This window comes from Hemitrygon akajei, unplaced genomic scaffold (genome assembly GCF_048418815.1).
Source record: "Hemitrygon akajei unplaced genomic scaffold, sHemAka1.3 Scf000115, whole genome shotgun sequence".
Lineage (NCBI taxonomy): Eukaryota > Metazoa > Chordata > Chondrichthyes > Myliobatiformes > Dasyatidae > Hemitrygon > Hemitrygon akajei.
In genome coordinates, this window is record NW_027332001.1 from 1,622,555 (window position 1) to 1,640,834 (window position 18,280).

The 18,280-nt window shown below is 43.6% G+C and overlaps 1 protein-coding gene across 1 annotated transcript in view; it reads left to right on the forward strand.

Annotated features, from left to right (window-relative positions):
• LOC140723492 (uncharacterized) overlaps positions 1-18,280 on the forward strand; it is a 53,355-nt gene that overhangs the window by 838 nt on the left and 34,237 nt on the right. The window contains exon 2 of the mRNA XM_073038059.1: positions 11,320-12,609. Within this exon, the coding sequence (XP_072894160.1) occupies positions 11,320-12,609 (1,290 nt within the window). The remainder of the gene's footprint in view (positions 1-11,319; positions 12,610-18,280) is intronic.

The window sequence follows — 18,280 nt, forward strand, 5'->3', positions numbered from 1 at the left end:
CAAATGCTGGAGGAACTCAACAATAATATTCTTTTCCATAGATGCTGCCAGGCCTGCTGTGTTCCTCCAGCATTTTGTGGGTGTTCTTTGTTCTACCACCTCTTGTTCTGGAATTTTCTACCGGTGAGAACATGCTTCAGCCCATTCCCTCTGGTTACATAATGATATCAAACACCTTTGTCCTGGGCAACAAGTAGCTTTCACATCACAAATGTGCGAGACTCCAATGAGAGAGACTACTGCCCTTCCCTTCATATACATTGGCATTGCCATCACTGAGTTCACCACCGTCAGTCCCCTGGGGGAGGGTTCAGGGGGAATATTTATGTACAATACAGAAAGTGGAGTCACCTGTGTGTATTGTGATGATGCAAAAGTTGCTGGAGAATTTGCAAGTGGGAAGAAGTCGAGCAATCTTTGGAAATCTGACTTTTAAAATCATCATTTAGCAAACAAATCAGATATGGGTAGTATGCAAAAGCTCTGACGAGAACATCGTTTATTACCAGCTACAGGCATGGTACATAGGCTGTGTGAGAGTGCAGATGAACTTGATCAATCCCAGAGGAGATCAAAGTTCTTACTGACAGTGATTTGCTAGCTGTTGAACTGAATACCTCAAAATGTAAAATTCAGTGCAGACCATATTGTTGTCATTGGGTAAAGATTGCACAGCACAAGGTTTTTGCGCACATATTTCAAATCAGGGGACATTGGAGGGAAGGTGGTGAGGCCTCCAGTGTCCCTAATGCCCTCCCCTATAAGATGTGCATCCAGCTGCAGCTTGTAACCCTGCACGTTAAGGAGCTGGAACTTGAAATGGATGAATTCCAGATCATCTGGCAGTTGGATGGGGTGATAGATATGACATGAAGAGGTGTGAGTTCCACCCAGGGTGCAGGACACTGGAAACTGGGTGAGAGTCAGGAAGGTGAATGAGGTTAAATAGCCACCGCCGAGTACTGTTGTGTCCATCCCCCACAAGAATAGGTAGACCACTTTAGAAACTGTTGTGGGGGGGATTATCTGATGGGGGAAAGTCAAAGGGGAGATGGGGGATTTATTAGTTAGGAGAACAGAACTAGAAGGGGACTAATATCCTAGTGGCAAGGCTTGCTAGTGCTCCCCTGTGGGGTGGGTGGTTAAACTAAAGTTGCAGGGAGGATTGGAGCCAGGATGACAGAACAGATAGTGGACAGAGTGAATTGAATTGACTTTATTACATACATATTTCGTATACTTAAAGAGTAGAAATCTTTATGTTATGTCTCCGTCTAAGTGTGCAATTTATAGTAATTTATAATAATTAATATGTACAACAGGGCATTCAAGATAACAGAAATACAATTGTATCAGCATGAATGAATCAGTCTGATGGCCTGGTGGAAGAAGTTGTCCCGGATCCTGGTGTCCTGGCTTTTATGCTGCGGTACCGTTTCCCGGATGGTAGCGGCTGCAACAGTCTCTGGTTGGGGAGAATGAGCTCCCCAATGATCCTACGGGTCCGTTTTACACAATAATGTAAATACCCTGGATAGTGGGAAGTTCACATATACAGGTGGGCTGGGCTGTCTGCACCGCTATGTGCAGACTCCTGCGACTGGGGAAGTACAATTCCCATACCAGGCAGTGATGCAGACTCTCAGGATGTTCTCAAGTTGCCCCTGTAGAAAGTTCTTGGGATTTGGGAAACCATTCCAAACCTTTTCAACCGTCTGAGGTGAAAGAGGCGCTGTTGTGCCTTTTTCACCAGACAGCCGGTATGTACAGACCTGGTGAGAACCTCGGTAATGTGTATGCTGAGGAACTTAAAGCTGTTCACCCTCTGAACAGCAGATCCATTGATGTTAGAAGGGTTTATCCTGTATCAATTCTTTCTGTCGTCCACAACCTGCTCCTTTGTTTTTGTGACAATGAGTAAGAGGTTGTTTTCTAGACACCAGAGAGATGTTGTTCAGAATGCAGACAGAGTCAGCAATTAAAAGGTTGGGCATGGTGATATGAATGTGCTGAGCTGTGTATATCACAATGCAAGAAGCATCGTAGGAAAGCCAGATTAACCCAGGGCATAGAATTATGATGTTATAGCCATTACAGGGAGTAGAGTACACCCAACAATCTGAGGGATTTAGAGGTACCAATTTGCAGAGAGATCACAGACTATACCAAGAAACATGAAACTATGTCAAGAAACAAAGGTTGAGATTGTAAGCAATTTTAACTTTCCATATATTGACTGGGACTCCCATACTGTAAAAGGACTAGATGGGGTAGAGTTTATCAAATGTGCTCTTAGTCAGTACACAGAATTCCTGATGTAGAAGTGTGCAATAAGCTGTTCGGAAATGATCCAGGGCTCGTGACTGTAATTAGTGTATGGGAACACTTTGTATCCAGAGGTCATAATGCTATTAGATTCCAAGTTAATATGGAAAAAGAGAGGTCTGAAACACAGGTTGAGATTCCAAGTCGGAGAAAGGTCAATTTTGATGGTATCAGAAAGGATTTGACAAGTGTGGTTTGGGACAGAATGTTTTTTGGCAAAGGAGTACTTAGTCAGTGGGACGCCTTCAGAAGTGAAATTTTAAGGGTGTGGTGTTTGTATGTGTCTGTCAAAATAAAAGTTGAGATGCAAATGGTGCAGGGAACTTTGGTTTTCAAGAGGAATCGAGGCCCCATATATTTTGTTCCTCTAAATGCCTCAGGCTGTTGGGTGCAACCAAGATGCTTAATGGCTACAATATCATCATTCCATGCCCTGAGCATATCTGACCTTTTTTTTTAAGTGTCATCTGTTGGCTTCTAAAAGTTTGCCAATAGTTTTTGCTCTTTTGTTTGCCCTCTCTTTGGCTTTTATGTTGGGTTTGGCTTGTCATTTCACCACAGTTGTGTCCTCCTGCCTTTCCAATGCTTGCACTACTTGGGGATGTATCAATCACTCAGCTCCCAAATTGCTCCAGAAACTCCAGCCATTGCTGCTCCATTGTCACTGCTGCCAGTTTCCCTTCCAATCAAGTCTGGCCAGCTTCTCTGTCATTGAAACATGGAGAAGTTCAGTACAGAAACCTGCCATTTGGCCCATCTTCTCAATGCTGGAAAAACATTCAAGCTGTGGAATGCAATCACCTGCACCGGGACCATAGCACTCCATACACCTACCATCCAGATACCCATCCAAACTTCTCTTAAATTGTGAAATCGAGCTACCATACACCACTTCTGCTGGCATCTCATTCCACACTCTCAAGGCCAATAATTTGTTCCCCATAAATTTTCACGTCCCCACTTACCCATCACCTCTGGTTGTTGTCACACTTAAAATCAGTTGAACAAGCCTGCTTGCATTTACCCAATCTATACCCTTGTATTTTGTCTACACAGAAACATGGAAAACCTACAGCACAACACAGACCTTTTGGCTCAAACATATCCTTACCTTGGATCTACCTAGGCTTACCCCTAGCCCTCTAACTTTCCAAACTCCATGTATCCATCCAGGAGTCTCGTAAAGACCCTTTCATTTCCGCCTCCACCACGGCCGCTGGCAGCCCATTCCATGCACTCACCACTCTCTGTGTGAGAGGAAAAAAACTATCTTCTATACCTCAAACAAATCCTCAAAACAATGTATTATTTCCTTGTTTATATTTAGATAGATAGATAGATAGATAGATACTTTATTCATCCCCATGGGGAAATTCAACTTTTTTTCCAATGTCCCATACACTTGTTGTAGCAAAACTAATTACATACAATACTTAACTCAGTAAAAAAAAAATATGATATGCATCTAAATCACCGTCTCAAAAAGCATTAATAATAGCTTTTAAAAAGTTCTTAAGTCCTGGCGGTAGAATTGTAAAGCCTAATGGCATTGGGGAGTATTGACCTCTTCATCCTGTCTGAGGAGCATTGCATCGATAGTAACCTGTCACTGAAACTGCTTCTCTGTCTCTGGATGGTGCTATGTAGAGGATGTTCAGAGTTATCCATAATTGACCGTAGCCTACTCAGCTACCGATGTTAAACTCTCCAGTACTTTGCCCACGACAGAGCCCGCCTTCCTTACCAGCTTATTAAGACGTGAGGCGTCCCTCTTCTTAATGCTTCCTCCCCAACACGCCACCACAAAGAAGAGGGCGCTCTCCACAACTGACCTATAGAACATCTTCAGCATCTTTATTATATTTAATAATATAATATATATAATATAATATAATAATATAATCTATATTTAGAGCCTTTTTTACGTTTAGAAGATGATGAGGGGCATTGATCGTGTGGATGGCCTGAGGTTTTTTCCCAGGGCAGAATTGGCTAATATGGGGGCATACAGTCTTTTAAGGTGCTTGGAAATAGATACCGAGGGGATGTCAGGGGTAAGTTTATTACACAGAGAGTGCTGGATGTGCGTAATGCACTGCCAGCAGCCGTGTTTTAGGCAGATACAATAGGGTCTTTTAACAGCCTCTTAGATAGGTACACAGAAAAATAGAGGGCTGTGTGCTGGGGAAGTTCCAGGCAGTTTCTAGAGTAGGTTACATGGTCGGCACAGGATCATGGGCCAAAGTGCCTGTAATGTGCTGTAGATATCACTGTTATATGTTAAGGAGCAAAACAACTTTGGTTAACTTTCAATCATCTGGTACCACCCCCGTCACTAAGGATGACTTAATGATCTCTGCCAGGGACCCGACAATTTCTGCACTTGCCTCCCACAGGGTCTGAGGGAGCACCTTGTCATGCCCTGGAGATTTATCCACCCTAATCTGCCACAGGATAGGAAACACATCCTCCACTTTAGTCAGTACAGGGTCCACGATGTTAATGCCGCTTTTCCACACTTCCATAGACTCTGTGTCCTGTCTCCGGACTAAACAGAGATTTTTAAAAAAATGAGGATCTCCCTATCTGTTTTGTTTCCACACATGGATTGCCACGCTGGTCTTCCAGAGGACCAACTTTCTCCCTTGCAATACTTTTGCTCCTAATCTATCACGATAATCACTTAGGATTATCCTTCATCTTTTCTGTGAGGGCAACCTCATGCCTTCTGTTAGCCATCCTGATTTATTTCTTATGTGTTCTCTTGCATTTCTTATACTCCATTAGAACCTGCCTGCCTATCCCTGTTATGCAGCTCCATTTTGTGCTTCACCAGGGTCCCAATATCTCTTGAAATCCAAGGTTCCCTACAGTTTAACATATCCTCTTCGCTGTCAATCAACACTGCTGCACCTCAGGGGTGTGTGCTTAGCCCACTGCTGTACTCTCTGTATACACATGGCTGTGTGGCAAGGCATAGCTCAAACACCATCTACAAATTTGCTGACGATACAACCATTGTTGGTAGAATCTCAGATGGTGATGAGGGGGCATACAGGAGTGAGATATGACAGCTAGTGGAAGGGTGCCACAGTCACAACCTGACACTCAACGTCAGTAGGATGAAAGAGCAGATTGTGGACTTCAGGAAGAGTAAGATGAGGGAGCACGTACCAATCTTCATAGAGGGATCAGAAGTAGAGACAGTGAGCAACTTTAAATTCCTGGGTGTCATGATCTCTGAGGATCTAATCTGGTCCCAGCACATTGATGTAGTCAGAAAGAAGGCACGACAGTGGCTATACTTTATTAGGACTTTGAAGTGGTTTGGTATGTCAACAAATACACTCAAAAACTTCTATCGTTTTACTGTGGAGAGCATTCTGACAAACTGGATCACTGTCTGTTGTGGAGGGGCTTCTGCACAGGACCGTAAGAAGCTGCAGAAGGTTGTAAATCTAGTCAGCTCCATCTTGGGTACTAGCCTACAAAGTATCCAGGACATCTTTAGGAAGCAGTGTCTCAGAAAGGCAGCGTTTATTATTAATGTCCACCAGCACCCAGGGCATGCCCTTTTCTCACTGTTACCATCAGGCCTGAAGGCACACACTCAGCGATTCAAGAACAGCTTCTTCCCATCTGCCATCTGATTCCTAAATGGACTTTGAAGCTTTGGACACTATCTCACTTTTACTGTTTTTGCACATTTTTAATTATCTATCCATTATACATAATTGATTTAATTGTTTATAATGTTTTAATGTATTTATTTTATTATTATTATTATTATCTATGCTAGGTTATGTATTGCATTGAACTGCTGCTGCAAAGTTAACAAATTTCACGACACATGCCGGTGATAATAAACCTGATTCTGACTCCGAGTTTCTATCTTTACCTTTTATTCTGACAAGCACATACCCGCTTTGTACTTTCAAAATTTCACTTTGAAGGCCTCGCATTTACCAAGCACAACTTTGCCATAAAGGAGCCTGTCCCAGTCCACAGTTGCCAGATTCTAGTGTCATAATTCCAGGTGTTGATCCATGCCCTGAACACATCCACCTTTCCTACGCTGCTCCTTGTATTGAAATATACAGGGCTCAGCATATTCACTGCACAATGCTCAAGTTTTTCATTCCTGACTTTGTCCGAGGACTGAACAACATCTGCCTCCACAACCCCTCCACTATCTGGTCTGTTATTCAGCCTCCCATTCCCCCTGCAACTTTGGTTTAACCGCCCCCCACCTTACCCCCACCTCCCAGCATGCAGCTCTCTCACATCTTTGGTTTTCCTCTCCCAGATCAATAAAAAGGAGGTGCATACCAGGTACAGGCAGAGAGGAACAAATGGGGTACTTATGAAATACAGGAAATTCAAGTGAACAATTATGAAAGAAATAAAAGAAGGCATGAGGTTGCCCCAGCAGACAAGGTGAAGGAGAATCCTCAGGGATTCTGCTGATATGTTAAGAGCAAAAAGATTGCAAGGGAAAAAAATTAATCCTCTGCAAGATCAGAATGGTAATCCATATGAGGAAACAAAATAGATGGGGAGATTTTTTTTTGCATCCGTATTTACTCAAGAGATGAACACAGAGTCTATAGAAGTGAGGCAAAGCAGCAACAACTTCATGGACCCTGTACAGATTACAGATGTGGAGTTGTTTACTGTCATAAGGCAAATTAGTGTGGATAAATCCCCAGGGCCTGACAAGTTCTTCCCTGGGACCCTGCGGAAGACAAGTGCAGAAATTGTCAGGGCACAAACACAGATATTTAAATAATCCTTAGTGACAGGTGAGGTACTGGAGGATTGGAGGACAGCCGATGTTGTTCTACTGTCCAAGAAAGGCTCTAAAAATAAATAAGAAATTGTACGTTGGTGAGCTTGACATCAGTAGGGGCAAAGTTATTGCAAGTTATGTGCAGGAACCGGATATATAAGTATTTGGATCGATGTGGACTGATTAAGAATAGACAGCATGGCTTTGTGCATGGTAGGTCATGTCTAACCAATCTTATAGAGTCTCTCGAGGAAGTTATCAGGAAAGTGGATGAAGGCAAGGCAGTGGATGTTGTCTACATGGACGTTAGCAAGGCACTTGACAAAGTCTCATATGGGAGGTTGGTCAAGAAGGTTCAGTCACTCAGCATTCAAGATGAGACAGTAAATTGGATGAGACACTGTCTTTGGGAGAAGCCAGAGTGTGGTAGCAGATGGTTCCCTCTCTAACTGTAAGCCTGTGATTAGTTGTGTGACATAGGGATCAGTGCTTGTTTTGTTGTTGTTTGTCATCTATATCAGTAATCTGGATGTTGGTGTGCTTAACTGGATCAGCAAATTTGTGGGTGACACCAAGATTGGTGGTCTAGTGGACAGCGAGGAAGACTATCATGGCTTGCAGTGTGACCTGGACTCGCTGGAAAAATGTTTTGAGAAATGAAAGGTAGAAGTTAAAACAGAAACATGCGAGGTGTTGTGGTTTGGTAGGACTTACCAGGGTGGATCTTACACAGTGACTGTTTGGGCACTGAGGAGTGTTGTAGAGGAAAGGATTCTGGGAATACAGGTCTATAATTCACTGAAAGTGGTGTCACAGTTCAATGTGGATGGAAAGAAAGATTTTGGTACATTGGCCTTCATGAACCAAAGTACTGAGTACAGGAGATGAATGTTATGTTGACATTGTACAAGACATTGGTGAGGCTTAATTTGGAGTATTGAGTGCAGTTTTGGTCACCAACCTACAGGAAAGATGTAAAGACTTTGAAGGAGTTCAGAGAAAATTCACAAGGATGTTGCCAGGTCTGGAGGACTTGGGTTGTAAGGAGAGATTGAACAGGTCAGGACTTTATTCCATAAGACCATAAGACAAAGGAGCAGAAGTCGGTCACTCGGCCCATCGAGTATGCTCTGCCATTTTATCTTGAGCTGATCCAGTCAATCTCCCCTTTAGTCCCATTCTCCCGCCTTCTCACCATAACCTTCGATGTCCTGGCTACTCAGATGCCTATCAATATCTGCCTTAGATACACCCAATGACTTGGCCTCCACTGCGGCCCGTGGCAATAAATTCCACATATTCACCACCTTCTGGCTAAAAAAATTTCTTGCATCTCTGTTCTGAATGGGCACCCTTCAATCTTTAAGTCATGCCCTCTTGTACTGGACTCTCCCACCATGGGAAACAACTTTGCCGCATCCACTCTGTCTATGCCTTTCAACATTCGAAATGTTTTTATCAGGTCTTCCCTCATTCTTCTAAACTCCAAGGAGTACAGTCCAAGAACGGTCAAACATTCCTTATACGTTAACCCTCTCGTTCCTGGAATCATTCTAGTGAATCTTCTCTAAACCCTTGCCAAAGACAGAACATCCTTTCCTAAATAAGGAGTCCAAAACTGCACACAGTATTCCAAGTGAGGTCTTATCAGTGCCTGATAGAGCCTCAACATTACATCCCTGTTCCTATACTCTATTCCTCTAGAAATGAATGCCAACATTGCATTTGCCTTCTTCACCACCGACTCAACCTGGAGGTTAACCTTAAGGGTATCCTGCACGAGGACTCCCAAGTCCCATTGCGTCTCAGAACTTTGAATTCTCTCCCTATTTAAATAATAGTCTGCCCGTTTATTTCTTCTACCAAAGTGCATGATGATACACTTTCCGACATTGTAATTAATTTGCCACTTCTTTGTCCATTCCCCCAATCTATCCATCTCTCTGCAGACTCTCTGTTTCCTCAGCACTATCAGACCCTCCACCTATCTTTGTATTGTCAGCAAACTTAGCCACAAAGCCATCTATTCTATAATCTAAATCGTTGATATACAACGTAAAAAGAAGCGGCCCGAACATAGAATCCTGTGGAACACCACTGGTAACCGGCAGCCAACCAGAATGGGATCCCATTACTCCCACTCTCTGTTTCCCACCAATCAACCAACGCTTTATCCACATATGTAACTTTCCCATAATTCCATGGGCTCTTACCTTGTTTAGCAGCCTCATGTGTGGCACCTTGTCAAATGGTTCCTCAGTGAAGACTGATGCAAAATACTCGTTCAGTTCCTCCGCCATCTCCTTATCTCCCATTACAATTTCTCCAGCATCGTTTTCTATCAGTCCTATATCTACTGTCACCTGTCTTTTACTCTTTATATACTTGAAAAAGCTTTTAGTGTCCTCTTTGATATTATTTGCTAGCTTCCTTTCATAATTCATGTTTTCCCTCTTAATGACCTTCTTAGTTTCCTTTTGTAAGCTTTTAAAAACTTCCCAATCCTCTGTCTTCCGACTAATTTTGCTTCCTTGTATGCCCTCTTCTTCGCTTTTACTTTGGCTTTGACTTCTCTTGTCAGCAATGGTTGCATCCTTTTTCCATTTGAAAATTTCCTGAGGGTTCCTTCACTTCCATCTCTCTAATTATTTCCGGTTCATTGCACAATACCCAATCCAGTACAGCCGATCCCCTAGTGGGCTCAACAACAACCTGTAACTATGAAAATGGACAAGGGAGAGCCAATCATGTTGTGATCACTGCTTCCTAAGGGTTCCTTCACTTCCATCTCTCTAATTACTTCCGGTTCATTGCACAATACCCAATCCAGTACAGCCGATCCCCTAGTGGGCTCAACAACAACCTGTTCTAAAAAGCCATCTCGGAGACATTCTACAAATTCTCTCTCTTGATATCCAGTGCCGACCTGATTTTCCCAATCCACTCGCATGTTAAAATTCCCCACAATTGGAATTCCTTGGAATGTAGAAGATTGAGGGGAGACTTGATGGAAGTATACCAAAGTTATGAAGGTTATAGATGGGGTAAATGCAAGCTGGGTTTTACCACTGAGATGGGGTGGCACTACAACCAGAGGCCATGGGTTAAGGGGAAAGGTGAGGGGAACATGAGGGGAAACGTCTTCACACTGACGGTCATTCGGGTATGGAATGAGCAGCCAGTACAAGTGGTGCAGGCAAGCTCAATTTCAACATTTAAGAGGTTCATATAGGTACCTGGATGGTAGGAATATGGGAGTGGGCAGTTTAAATAGTTCAGCACAAACTAGATGGCCCAAAGGGCTGGATTCTGTGTTGTACTTTTCTATGTCTGACAAGAACCTGAAATAATATGATTATTCATTTAATTCCTTTTAACAGCTGTGTGGACCAACCATTCATCTGGGCAGGAAATGTTTACATGGCTTCAAAACTGTGGCACTTTATATTGACAGTAGATAAAAGAAAATCCCAGCTACACATCAACAAAGGGTATTTGCATGAGAGAGGTCAGTTACTGTGGGGCCAGGCACATTTGCAGCTCATTGGGAACAGGGAATAATACTAATGGAGAGAGTCAAACTGAGCCAGGTCACAGATTGGAGATGGCAGAAATGCCCCATTCTTATTCCAGATACCAGCACTGTGCCCAGTTGGAAGATGATTTCTCTCTCCAACTTGGGTTGAACCTCACTGTGACAGTGTGATGTCAGATCACACCTTGACAACTCAATTGATCTCATCTGAAATGTTGTCCTTCACTTTATGATGTACTATAAATCTTTTTTCAGGTTAAAAACGATAAGGAAATTATCTACGGGTTTGTCTGACACAACACGCCATTTTGTTGTCTATGTCCAGATGATATTTAAGAAGTGGAACAAGGGATTCACTCGATCATCATTCCTACTCAGACTGTGGGGAGGAATTCACTCGATCATCTGACCGACTGGCATGCTGTCAATTTACACGGGGGAATCCATTTATCTGCTCAGACAGTGGGAATGGATTCAGTCGGTCATTTCAACTGAAGGTACATCAGCAGGTTCACCATGGGCAAGGCCATTCATCTGTTCTGTGGGTGAGAATGGATTGAGACAGTCTTCCTGCCTGTTGCATACACCAGTCAGTGCACATTGAATTTGTATGGAAGGATTCACTCAGTCAACTGACCTAATGGCTCAACAGCGAGTTCACACCGGGGAGCGGCCATTCACCTGCTCAGACTGTGGGAAGGGATTCACGTTGTCAGCTCATCTGCAAGCACACCAGTCAGTTCACACTGGGGAGAGGCCATTCGCCTGCTCGGACTGTGGAAAGGCATTCACACGATTCGCTACCCTACAAGCACACCGGTCAGTTCACACTGGTGAGAGGCCATTCACCTGTTCGGACTGTGGGAAGGCATTCGCACGATTCGCTACCCTACAAGCACACCGGTCAGTTCACACTGGTGAGAGGCCGTTCACCTGTTCAGACTGTGGGAAGGGATTTGCGTTGTCATCTCACCTACTGAGACACCAGTCAGTTCACACTGGTGAGAGGCTGTTCACCTGCTCGGACTGTGGGAAAAGATTCACTTCATCATCTCAACTTAAGGTACATCAGCGAGTTCACACTGGGGAGAGACCGTTCACTTGCTCAGACTGTGGGAAGGGATTCACTCAGTCACCCTACCTACAAGCACACCAGTCAGTTCACACTGGGGAGAGGCCATTCGCCTGCTTGGACTGTGGGAAAGGATTCACTTCATCATCTCAATTTAAGGTACATCAGCGAGTTCACACTGGGGAGAAGCCGTTCATCTGCTCAGACTGTGGGAAAGGATTCACTTCATCATCTAACCTTAAAGTGCATCAGCGAGTTCACACTGGGGAGAGGCCATTCACCTGCTTAGACTGTGGGAAGGGATTCACTCAGTCATCCAACCTACAAGCACATCAGCGAGCTCACACTGGGGAGAAGCCATTCATCTGTTCAGACTGTGGGAAAGGATTCACTTCATTATTTAACCTTAAGGTGCATCAGCGAATTCACACTGGGGAGAGGCCATTCACATGCTCAGACTGTGGGAAAGAATTCACTACATCATTCCAACTTAAGTTACATCAGCGAATTCACACTGGGGAGAGGCCGTTCATCTGCTCAGAATGTGGGAAAGGATTCACTTCGTCATCTAATCTTAAGCTACATGAGCGAGGTCACAGTGGGGAGAGGCCATTCACCTGCTCAGACTGTGGGAAGGCGTTCAGGTCGTCATCTCACCTACTGAAACACCAATTAGTACACACTGGTGAGAGGCCGTTCACCTGCTTGGACTGTGGGAAAAGATTCACTCAGTCATCCCACCTGCAAGCACATCAACGAGTTCACACTGGGGAGAGGTCGTTCACCTGCACAGAGTGTGGGAAAGGATTCACTCAGTCATCCCACCTACAAGCACATCAGCGAGTTCACACTGGAGAGAGGCCATTCACCTGCTCAGAATGTGGGAAGGCATTCACTTTTCCATCTCAAGTGAAGGTACATCAGCGAGTTCACACTGGGGAGAGGCCATTCACCTGCTCAGACTGTGGGAAGGGATTCACTCAGTCATCCCACCTGCGAGCACACCAGTCAGTTCACACCGGGGAGACTCTGGTCTCTTGCTCGGACTTTGGGAAGAGATTCACTCAGCCAAATCAACCAAATGTGCATCATTGAGTTCACACTGGAGAGACCGTTCACTGGATATTTGTCCATCACCGTTGCTGAATGCAATTTCGAGATTGACTGTCGGTGCTGAACTCTGCAATTATTGCTGCTGCTCACCACACCCAGTTCTGCACCCTGGTCACTGGGCATGGGAGGAGTTTCTTCTGCTGCATATTCACCTTTAATGAGATGTGTTTAATACTCTGGACCTGAGACAAATAAATCAGTTCTAGTTTAAACTCTGTCTCTGGTACTTAGTGAATTTATAACACACGTAGTGCACAGTAGAGAGTCAACTCAGGCTGCCTAGACCTTGCCGAGATTCAATTCCATGACAGTCCTTTTAAATCATCCCCTGTTATTCACCTCTCACTCTCCCTGTGGTGATGGGTTCCAAACAGTCACCACTCTGTGGGTGAAGTGGTTTCCCTTGAATTTCCTGCAGACTGAAGAAGTTGAGCTGACTGCAGTTCTGTCTGAGATGTTCTTCGCCCCTCAAATCTCTGGGCTGAGGAAGAATGACATTGGTAGTTAACCTCCTTAATCACGACTCATTTCCATTTTATGGGTCATTTTTCCTGCTTACAAAGGGTTGTTGAAAACACCAGTGTCCTTTAAAGACTGGAAGTAGAATTGGAAACCATCAGTTGGATGTTCAAAGAATCATGATCAGAAACCAGAGGCAGGTCTGCACAGGGTAGAGTGTGGGGCTCTGGAAGATGGTTGGGGTAAGAACGTATCATGAGAAGGGAATCAGCAGCAGGGAGTGGAACCGAATAACAGAGTAGGAACATTTCGAAGCTGATTGACAGAAAATAATTCGGTTGTCTGACTGATGACAGAAACAATACCTGTTGTGAGGTGCTCCATTGGTTGACGAAGATGTGGGTGTTGGGAATGGTTATATCTATTGAGGGAGTTATTCCTGCTTGTTCATCCTGTAATATAATTTCCGGATGGTTATTATATAACCATATAACAATTACAGCATGGAAACAGGCCATCTCAGCCCTTCTAGTCCAGGCTGAAAGCTTACTCTTACCTAATCCCACTGACCTGCACTCAGCCCATAACCCTCCATTCCATTACCGTCCATATACCTATCCATTTAAAAAAAAATACCGAACCTGCCTCTACCACTTCTACTGGAAGCTCCTCCACACAGCTACCGCTCTCTGAGTAATGAAGTTCCCACTTGTGTTACCCCTAAACTTTTGCCCCCTAACTCTCAAATCATGTCCTCTTGTTTGAATCTCCCCTACTCTCAATGGAAAAAGTCTATCCGCTTCAACTCCATCTATCTCCGTCATAATTTTAAATACCTCTATTAAGTCTCCACTCAAACTTCTATGCTCCAAAGAATAAAGACCTAACTTGTTCAACCTTTCTTTGTAACTTAGGTGCTGAAACCCAGGTAACATTCTAGTAAATCTTCTCTGTACCCTCTCTATTATATTGACATCTTTCCTATAATTCGGTGAACAGAACTGTACACAGTACTTCAAATTTGGCCTGAACAATGCCTTGTATAATTTTAACATTACATCTCAACTCCTATAGTCAATGCTCTGATTTATAAAGGCCAGCATACCAAAAGCTGTCTTCACAACCCTATCCACATGAGATTCCACCTTCAGGGGACTATTCACCATCATTCTATTATCTATGCCCCATAGATCACTCTGTTCTACTGCATTCTTCAATGCCCTACTGTTTACCATGTATGTCCTATTTTGATTAGACCTACCAAAATGTAGCACCTCACAGATCAGCATTAACCTCCATCTGACATCTTTCTGTCCACTCTTCTAACTGGCTTAAATCTCTCTGCAAGCTTTCAAAACCTGCTTCATTGTCCACAACGCCACCTATCTTAGTATCATCTGCATACTTTCTAATCCAATTTACCGCCCCATCATCCAGATCATTAATGTATATGACAAACAACATTAGACCCAGTACAGATCCCTGAGGCACACCACTAGTCACCGGCCTCTAACCTGACAAACAGTTATCCACCACTACTCTCTGGCATCTCCCATCTAGCCACTGTTGAATCCATTTTACTACTTCAAAATTAATACCTAACGATTGAACCTTCCTAACTAACCTTCCATGTGGAATCTTGTCAAAGGCCTTACTGAAGTCCATATAGACAACATCCACTGCTTTACCCTTGTCAACTTTCCTAATACCCACTTCAAAAAGTTCAATATGTTTTATCAAACGTGACCTTCCACACACAAATCCACATTGACTGTTCCTAAACAGACCCTGTCTAATCAGATAATTATATATACCATATCTAAGAATATTTTCCGTTAATTTAACCACCACTGATGTCAAACTTACAGGCCCATCATTGCTAGGTTTACTCTGAGAACCCTTTTTAAACAATGGAACAACATGAGCAATACGCCAATCCTCCGGCACCATCCCCCTTTCAAATGACATTAGAAATATTTTTGTCAGAGTCCCTGCTATTTCTACACTAACTTCCCTCAAGGTTCTAGGAAATATCCTGTCAGGACCAGAGACTTGTCCACTTTTATATTCTTTAAAAGCTTTAGTACTTCCTCTTCGTTAATCCTCTTAGTTTCCATAACTACCCTACTTGTTTCCCTTACCTTACACAATTCAATATAATTCTCCTAAGTGAATACCGATGAAAATAATTTTTTCAAAACCTCCCCCACTCATTTTGGCTCCACACATAGCTGTCCACTCTGATTCCCTAAGGGACCAATTTTATCCCTCATTATCCTTTTGCTATTAATATAACTGTAGAAACCCTTTGGATTCATTTTCACCTTACTTGCCAAAGCAGCCTCATATCCTCTTTTAGCTTTTCTAATTTATTTTTACATTTTTACATTCTTTATATTAGATTCTTTTTACATTCTTTATATTTTTCGAGCACCACAATTGCTCCATGCTGCCTATATTTATTATAGATCTCTCTCATTTCCCTAACCAAGTTTCCAATATCCCTTGAAAACCATGGCACTCTCGAACCTTTAACCTTTCCTTTCAAACTAATAGGAACATAAAGATTCTGTACCCTCAAAATTTCACCTTTAAATGACCTCCATTTCTCTATTATATCCTTTCCATAAACAAATTGTCCCAATCCACTCCTAAATCTTTTTGCATCTCCTCAAAGTTAGCCTTTCTCCAATCAAAAATCTCAACCCTGGTACCAGTCCTATCCTTCTCCATAATTATTTTGAAACAAATGGTATTGTGATCAAATGGTATGTGCTCCCCAACACTTACCTCCATCACCTGAGCTATCTCATTCCCAGCAGGAGATCCAACACTGCCACTTCTCCAGTTGGTACCTCTATGTATTGCTGCAAAAAACTATCCTGCACACATTTTACAAACTCAAAACCATCCAGCCATTTTACAGAATGGGCTTCCCAATCTATGTGTGGAAAATTAAAATCTGCCACAATCACAACCCTGTGCTTACTACAAATATCTGCTATCTCCTTACAAATTTGCTCCTCCAATTCTCACTCCCCATTAGGTGGTCTATAATACACCCCTATAAGTGTTACTATACCTTTCCCATTCCTTAATTCCACCCAAATAGCCTCCCTAGACGAGCCCTCTAATCTATCCTGTCAAAACACCACCCCGATATTTTCTTGGACAAGAAATGCAACGCCTCCCCCTCTTGCCCCTCCAATTCGATCACACCTGAAGCAACGAAATCTAGGAATATTTAGTTGCCAATCACACACCTTCTGCAACCATGTTTCACTAATAGTTCCAACATCATATTTCCAGGTATCAATCCATGCTCTAACCTCATCCACCTTTCTTACAATGCTCCTAGCATTAAAATAAATGCATTTAAGAAACTCTCCACCTCTTACCCTCTCTGCTTATCCCTAACAGTGCACGCAACTTTATTATCTTTTTGTTTTCCTTCTCCCCTACATATTTGGTCTGAAACCTCCTACATCAGGGAGGAAGTTCAAATCATCTCTGTGTTAAAAGTCTAACCATCACAGTAACTGAAGGCAGCTGCAGGTTCATGAGGGACGGTTACTGTCAGATTCTGCATTTCTTGCGGCTGCTCATCGCACCCAGGACTGAACCCTGGTCACTGAGCCTTGGAGGAGTCTGTACAGCTGATGATAGCCTTAAACAAGACTGGTGTTTAATATTGTGGATCTGTGAAAGATAAATCAGTTCTGTATCAAATCCCGTGTCTCAGGTACTTACTGTCTCTACCACACTCACAATGTACATGAGAAAGGCCACTCAGCCCATCTGGTTCCTGCCCATGTTTCTGTTCCATATCCGTATATCAAAATCTACCCCTGCTGTTCCCCTCTCACTCTCCCTGAGGTGACAGGTTGCCACTAGTCACCACTCTGTGGGATAGGAGATTTCCCATAAATTTCACAGAATCATAGAAATCTATTTTCCTAAGCTCCATGTACCTATCTCAGAGTCTCTTAAAAGACCCTATTGTATCCGCCTCTACCATCATCGCTGGCAGTGCATTCCACACACACACACACACACACACACACACACACACACACACACACACACACACACACACACACACACACACACACACACACACACGTGTTTGCTTAAAAAAAACTTAGCTCTGATATCTCCTCTGTACCTACTTCCAAGCAGTTTCAACCTATTCCCCCTCGTGTTAGCCGTTTCAGCCCTGGGGAAACGCCTCTGGCTATCCACACGACCAATGCCTCTCATCATCCTATACACCCGCAAGATTTTCTCCAGTCTGAATAAGACGATGAGCTCACTGTGGTTTTGACGTTCCCTCCCCCCTCTCCTCCCCTACCCCTTCCCCTCTCCCTCCCCCTCTCTCTCTCCCTCCCACCCCCTTTGTGTCTGACGTCACTGCCCCGCCTCACTCAGGCACTTAAAGCGACACTCACAGTTAGCGAACCTGCGGTCTCGTAACACAATGCGCCTCTGAAGTGTGACAGCAGGCTAGCGAGTGAATCTTCGATGGTGCAGAGTCAGAAACCAAAGATTTGCCAGATTGAGTCAGGGCTTTGGGGCTGCAAAGAGAGATGGGCTCTAGAGTTTACGAGGAGGAGGAATCAGACCACCAGGATGCGGCTACAAAAGAAAGATTAGAAGCATTTGGAAACTGGTTGATCGAAAAAAAAGGTGGTTAATTTCTGCAAAATACTGGTGGAAATCAACAGTCAGGCAGCAATTGTGGAGAGGCATAAAAAGGAAACGTTTAGGCCGAGCACCTTCAGCGTGTCTAGCCTGTCTACTCCGCTGCTTAGTTGCTCTCTGAATTGCAGAGTTCCTCCAGCGTTTTGTGTGTGTGCGTCTGTGTATTTCCAGCAACTGCAGAATCTCCTGTGTTTTATAGATGCATTTTACTTTGGCATTCGATACACGTTGATATTGAGTATATTGCTTATAGGAGCCGCTTTCTGCGTTAAAACAGCTGCAGATT